The sequence below is a fragment of the Malus sylvestris genome, chromosome 5 (assembly GCF_916048215.2).
Source record: "Malus sylvestris chromosome 5, drMalSylv7.2, whole genome shotgun sequence".
Lineage (NCBI taxonomy): Eukaryota > Viridiplantae > Streptophyta > Magnoliopsida > Rosales > Rosaceae > Malus > Malus sylvestris.
In genome coordinates this window covers 43338561-43345695 of record NC_062264.1, presented here as the reverse complement: position 1 = coordinate 43345695, position 7135 = coordinate 43338561, and the positions used below count along the sequence as shown (strand labels likewise).

The 7135-nt window shown below is 40.2% G+C and overlaps 1 protein-coding gene across 1 annotated transcript; it reads right to left on the bottom strand.

Annotated features, from left to right (window-relative positions):
* Positions 1-322: 322 nt before the first annotated feature.
* Positions 323-6934, bottom strand: LOC126622347 (probable ubiquitin-conjugating enzyme E2 24). The gene is made up of 10 exons (XM_050291047.1): positions 6530-6934; positions 4558-5503; positions 4352-4419; positions 2688-4153; positions 2425-2556; positions 1831-2229; positions 1672-1735; positions 1396-1535; positions 986-1297; positions 323-877 (listed from the first exon to the last, which is right to left on the bottom strand). The coding sequence occupies exons 4-10, from the start codon at positions 4143-4145 to the stop codon at positions 632-634; spliced, it is 2751 nt and encodes a 916-aa protein (XP_050147004.1). The 5' UTR covers positions 4146-4153; positions 4352-4419; positions 4558-5503; positions 6530-6934; the 3' UTR covers positions 323-631.
* Positions 6935-7135: the final 201 nt, after the last annotated feature.

Below are 7135 nucleotides of genomic sequence, written 5' to 3'. Positions count from 1 at the left end.
GAGTGTTATCTTTTATCTTTCATATTGGTTTAATGCTAACCGTTCATGACTGATAAATTGTATTGTGTTTCTGATAAGTTTGTAATTACAGAGTTGTGATGTTTATTTTGGCATGTGTGGCCTTTTGTTCCTACTTCAAAAACTTTCTCATCACAAGTGCCCCTTCCCAGGACAATCTGCTGGGGCCGATATTCATGATCATCTACAACTTTGACTGGGACACACACACACACACACACATATATATACGTATATATTTGTATGTGTGTGTGAATCGTATTTCTGTCTTTTTCTTGGCAACCAAACAAGTCCAAGTTCTAACTTTACCACACAACTCAACTCTTGCTTTTTATTCATAGATTTTGTAAGCAAGACATACCATATTACAACAACAACAACAACAACAACAAAGCCTTTTCCCACTAAGTGGGGTCGGCTATAAGACATACCATATTACAGATACATCAAATTCCAAATCTTAGAAACCTATTTTTATACGCATACAAACAACCAGACAAATTTGCATGAGCAATCTTACACCAAACACACATTGAAAGCATACGGACTTATTTATTCACATGACAGGAATATCTTCCTTGGGTACCTTCATGTTACAATTTTTGCTACACGTTCATTTCTCCAGCCCGATGAACTGGTTGCAGTCAATTCCCTTGGCGGAAAATGCCTCAACCAATTTTGGAAAGAGCTTAGAGAGCATGATTTTGAACCCGGTAGAGCTTCCCTTACCGTCTTTATCTTCAGTTTTCTGGAAACCAACAGCACACCCTACTGGAGCCCCGTCCATATACGCCTTACACGCCATTAGAATATTTTGGGAGTGCCGAGTGAAGTGTTCGATCACAAGCTCCTCGAAATGCTGCATCAACATTACTAAGTTACAATGTATACCAAACAATCATTTTGCACTACTAATTAAAACAACGGAAAAGTAAACCTAATGAGAGTCCAGAATTAAGCAATGTACCTTAGGTGGCTTGTGGAGTGTGTAGAGCATGGACTTGCAAGTCATGAGGAATGCATTTTCGTTGTAGCTTACAGAGTTTTTCTCTCCCTCGGTTCTTCCTATCTGTTGATCATACCCAGCTTCATTGAAATATGGCTTGTCGTTAAGCACGAGGGCTTGAAGGGAGAGAAGAACTTGAAGAATGGTGGAGCCCCCTGGATTCCAAACTTCAGTGCCTGTGCCCGTCCATGTATTAAGAAGACTGAGACAGACCTTTCCGGACTCGTACAAGTTAGGGTTCACACGTAGCCCACCAGAAGTATAGTGTACCATCTACATAAAATTTCAAGATTGACATGCTAAATTAGCACTCATGATGATAACCATCAATGTGAAATATCAGAACTGCACAACCACATGCAAGTACTTACAGGCGGTTCATGAGGATATTCTGGTGGAAGATAAATATCAAAGAAGAAAAGCCCGTCATGATATGGAGTTCCAGGTGCACCAACAATGGCTGCTTGCAGTAGATCCATCCTTTCCTCGAAGGCGCGGACATAGATTTGTTCTGTTGATGGGTCTAAGTTAGTGTTGTTCCTCTAACGATGGTTATAAGCACTTTGCATAAGAATATCCCTTGTGTTGCCAACTCATGTTATGAAAACCATTACAAAATAAACTTTAAAAACAGATGAAGTGCTAACCAGGCAGATCTTTCTTGAAGATGCTCCACTCTTGTTGAACCCTTTTCATCCAGCCTCTTTTCACCTATGAAGGAACCAAACGGATAAGAATTATGGCTAACCAGACTATATGAATATATGAAATGGAATGTTTACGGGAAATATCATCAAGTATCTAACCTGAGACAATGCCAACTCCTTGTTAGCACCATGAAAATGGTGGTCGGTGCAATCAGCAATTATGTCAAACTGTCTATACTGATCTACACTGTCATTAGCTTTTGAATGTGGAATGCTATTCCCCTCAAACCTCTCCAGCTCAGTCGTTGACTGTTGCTCAGTAAAGAGTTCACAAGTTTCTGCTATTCCTTTCTCATGGGGAATCTCAGATTCATTTCCAACTTCAGAAATACAGACTGATGGAGAAGGAGCTGAAAGCGGCACAGACTCCTGGGATCCAAAGAGACTTGCAGCTATGCTAGTGAAAAATCCAATGGCAGCTTGAGGAAGGAAAGAGGAACTAGTCTCCCTTGTGTAATCTTTTCCAACTTTACTGACATCATCCAAATTCAATAAACCCTGAACATAAAAATGTCGTTTAGCTCGTTGTGAGGAAAATGCAGAAAATACAGGCTTTCTCCAAGGATTTCAGAGTTATGGGAAGCAATAATGTCAAGTTTTTTTATTGAAAACCAAAACTTCAAACATTACATAAACTTCATATACACCCAAAAAAATAGAGAGAGAGAGAGAGAGAGAGAGAGATGGCTTTACCTTTCCCTTCTGGTTAGAAGGTTGCTTCTCATTTTGAATCATCTCTCGGCTCAAGTCCTCGATGTCATCTTCTGCAGGGAGTGCAGCTGAAACTTCATGTTTGTCAAACCGGAAAATTTCACAAGGGGGCACCTGTAACAATGACCAACAAAAAACTTAAACATGATCATCAAAATTTAATGGGAAACCAAAGTCAGCAGGAAATTATTTTACACACAGAATGATGAATAAAAAAAACCAGTAAGGACGGCTTATATTTATACCTTGCTTGTAATACCAGTAGCCCATCTCACTTCCACAGCTCCATCCTTGAAGCCTATAACATTTCCAATGTGAGATAGGTAGCGTTTATCGGTGTAATACTCTTGATCTCCACCACAGTTCTTGTCGTCAGAAGCAGCCTCCTTGCTCATGTCAATCTTTGTGTGTGGACAGTTTTTATCCGCTTGTTCATCAAACTGATTCTGGACCAACCTGAACACATAATCGCCAAAACAGTAGGAGTAATCTGGGTGCTTAACCAGTTCATACGCGCTTACAGTTTCCTCCAACTGCTCCCCCTTGGAGTACTTTTCTTCAGGTGCAGTGATGGTTTTCCATTGCACCTTTACTGTATGTTCCTTTGCATCCACACCCCTCACGACACCCCATTTTTGGTTGCTAGACATGTGCAGATCATCGTAAGTTCCTTTTTCCAGGACAAACTGTTCAGGCCAAAATTCATGATCATTTACAACGCTTACTGGAACTAGTGTCTGTGAATCTAATCCCAAAGAGTGGCTACCATCTTGCCACGCCACATCAACTTTGGTCCTTGTCTTTATGATCACGAAGACTTCATCCCTTGAATTCATGTTACTTCTCCGAAATCCTCTTTCTGATTTCTTGTGCTTCTTAACCATCTCACAAGTAGAAGCATTTTGAAAAGCCTGCTCCATGGCAGCCTTATCATCAGCAACTTGAAGCGTACACCAGTCACCAAGCTGCCAATTTGCATGAGAGAAACATGACAACAAATTCAATTTTTTTGAATCCAGCACACGTGGAGGAGCAGGCATTTTCTGATCGCAACCCATGAGAAAAGAGGCAAGCCAGTCAACATACACTAAACCTCCTTCCACAGAACAAACAGTTCCCTCATCTTGATTTTCCCTCCAGTTACCGCATAACCATCTACTTGATTTGGAAGCAGTTGAGAGCCTGACCTGCACTCTCTGGCCTGGATAATATGGGTACTGAGGATCTTCAAGTAGGTTTGGAGAAATAGGTAAGAGTTTCTCTTGATCCACAGCAGTGACCTCACGCTCCGTTCCATCATCAAAGACAACAGTAACACGGTCAACCACTCTATCCACCCTTCCAAGCCATGGGCCAGAAACAACATAGTCCCCCACCGAAATGGAACGGATCTTTGATAGGTTTTTGGAGTTTACATCCTTTATTATATTTCCATTATCACTCTCCAAATCGACCAACATCTTAATCCCAACCACTCTGCCCATCTGTCCAGATGGATCTCTTACAGGGGATACCATGTCCCCATATACGAACCCCCTCTCAAACGCGAGAAAATCATCGATTTTCCCAATGGACGCCTCTAGGCTGGACAATATGTTTCTGGCATGCCCACCATAGAAATATTCGTTTTCCTCTTGATCCATGCTGCTATCAGTCTCACTAAAACTCTCCCAATCAGAGTCACTGAGGAGTGCATTCATCATTCAGATGCCTACGAGAACATTACCATACATATCAGTTTGATATCAACAATATGAAATAAAGTATGAAACTATGTTTGCAAATCTATTTACATAGATGCATGTGACATGTACATGCACATATAAAACATCACTACAAGATAACACAAAAGAAATCCAAAATCAAATGAGCAAAAAGATTAAAGAGTCCACGGTGCAAGGTTTCTCACCTCAACTGCAAACTGGGAACAAATAAAATTACAAGCTTTCTGGAAAAACTTGGTTAATCTTCACTGATCTGCAAAACAAATATTATTTTTTAAATCAATTGCCATAGAAAGCATATAAACCTCAACTTAGTACAGAAATTAGAGATCTGTAGGGGAAAACGTAAAAGTTAATAGATAAGAAGAGAGTAGTAAAGTCGACTACATACCTTTTACAATCCTCTGTGATTAACAGATTCACCTTACACTTTTCCAGTTGATATTTGATAGTGATATCTCCAGTAGGGTACTTTGACCACTAAAACTGGAGATCTAATGCCAAAGGAGATTTGCCCTACCGGGAGGGATTACAGGAGTCAACGAGGACTCCAAATGCCAAAGGAGATTTGCCCTACAAGGGTAACAGGAGTCAACAAAGGACTCCAAATGCCAAAGAAGATTTGCCCGATTACCCCAGGAGAACTTCCAAAAGGAGCTTTTCCCAACTGCAGAAGAATAGTGCAACTGCCAGATGAGATCTTTCTCAGAGGTTGAGGTGAAGCTTGCCGAAATAGCGAGTAGAATGCCAAAGGAGATCTGCCCTAAAGAAACACTGGAGTTTGAGATAAATTGATGACAAGTCAACAAAAGAAGCACTCTTCTCATCCACTACGAAAGGAAGTCAACCAACGACAAAGGAACTTCAGTAACTTTTGCCAAAGGAGATTTGCTCAACAGAGCTGAAATCACTAGTTGATAGGGTAAATATATCATATATATAGAGACATGCATACATGAAATGTGCGCGCGTGTCTCTTGCCAAAGGAGATTTGCCCCAAAAGGAAGCCGAAGTTTCTGTCAGGGATTATCTACTGCCAAAAGGAGGTTAGCCGAGCTCAACTAACCAACAGAATGCAGGAATGGGACCAACAAAGTTCAATCCGGCCAACAGAAGTATGTCTTTACGCTTGGTTTACTGCAATTCAGCTGAAGACTGCGTGATCGCTCAGACAGGTATGACAACCTTCACCGAGAAAGATCTTGAGAGCTTCTCTATACAGTATGATACTTCAGCAACAACACCACCACCTTTATATATATATATATATGAAAACTCTAAGGAATCTACAGAATAGCCACTTTTCAAGGCCAAAAGTCATATAAGCTTCTGCGAACCTGCAAGAGTCACCTTTTCATTTTAGTGTGACAAAAAAAACAAAAAAAAGAACGAATAACAGTCCAACAGAGTTAGAGGGGAAAAAGAGGTTCGAGAATACGAGTAAATGCATAAAACAGAATATGTGATATGTAAATTTTAAATAAACTAAAGTTTCTCGTGTGTGAAAGGAATGCCTCAAATTGTTAAAGATTTAGGATCTTTGCAAAACAACCTAACAAAAGCACTTTAGGATCTTCTGGAGATTTTGCATCTTTAGCATATGCTCTCTTTTTGTTGTCAGTGTATTATTATTACTATTCTGTTTTTGCTATCCTTTATAACAATTAACAGAAACCAGCAAAATGAATCAATTAGAGCAATAATTGAGAGAGATATGATGCTGTATGAATCTTAAGTGGGGTCGGTTGTATGAACAAGGAGCTGGATACAATAAAGCCTTTATGACACAAATTTGGGTCGGCTATATGAATTTTAGAACACCACTACGCTCTATTGGACAGCGGAGATACCTCTGTTGGATAGCAGAGAATAAAAACCATAAAGAAGTTCTTACTCCAACAAAATCGTTTGGGACACGAATCAAACATCTTTCACCAAATAGCTTCAAATCCATGCATGAAATCAAATGAAGCTCCAAGCCATTTATAAGTTTCACTAACATGAGATCGAAAAATTTATACTTTCACACCCCAGTTTGTAAGTCAGACTTCAACTTGGCACCCATATTTTTTTTTTCAAAACCTCATGTGGATATGCAACGCAAAAAAGTATTAAATTTCCAGAAAAAAACCCATCAAGTTCCTTCTATGATTCTATCCGGTTAACCATTTCTTCGCAGAAAAAACCATAGAACAATCATGAAAACGTTAAATTGGCATACTGATCACATCAAGAAATTCCAGCCCAGAATTTTTTAAAACTCAATGAACATAAGGTCCAAACTTTCTGCAGACCCACCAAAACAAAAATCATATAGTCAATGAAAGCGAAGATATTTGAAGAGAGAACAAGCGTGTACGAACCATTAGCAGCCTCTGAAAAGCAAGGGAAACCGTGGCAAGAAAAAGTCACGAATACAGCCAATAATACTGAGAAAACATCAGAAAGCCACCAAAAGCTGACAAGAGAAAGTCGACCCAGAACACAACTCCTCGGAAGAATACCAGCCGTCTCATTTTCCCGGGAAAATCATCGGAAGGAGCTAAGGAAAAACTGGGATTCCAGATACGGAGATGCTGCTGCTGCCCGGTTCGAACCCATCCTTGGCGCCGTCTCCGAGCCTCGAAACCGCTGCTGGGCACAGTGGATTGGCGCACATGCAGGAGACAAAGAGCTTGTTTTCTTCTGGAATTTGGATTTTGGTGATGGTTCAGCAATTTGGACGGGTTGGAGTCCGTGTGGGTCTGTCTCCGTGTGTGACGGCCAATTGGATATAAGATATACAGCGAAAGAATATACCAACTACATTCACCGAACCTTTCTCAGTCAAATTACCATTTTACCCTTCCTACATGTTTACGATAGGAATAATTATGTAACCCTACATTTCTCACAGACCTAAATGCAGCCAGGTTGACTCAACTCCGCTCCATATGCTAGTACATCAAAGACTAGAATACTTAATTAAA

What these genes read in the sequence shown, in the direction of transcription:
- LOC126622347 (XM_050291047.1), bottom strand. Translation starts at nt 4,145, where the DNA reads ATGATGAATGCACTCCTCAGTGACTCTGATTGGGAGAGTTTTAGTGAG. An exon ending in CTACTGGTATTACAAGCAAG is followed by an intron (nt 2,557 to 2,687) that starts GTATAAATATAA and finishes TCATTGTTACAG; the next exon opens with GTGCCCCCTTGTGAAATTTT. An exon ending in CTTCTAACCAGAAGGGAAAG is followed by an intron (nt 2,230 to 2,424) that starts GTAAAGCCATCT and finishes TTTTATGTTCAG; the next exon opens with GGTTTATTGAATTTGGATGA.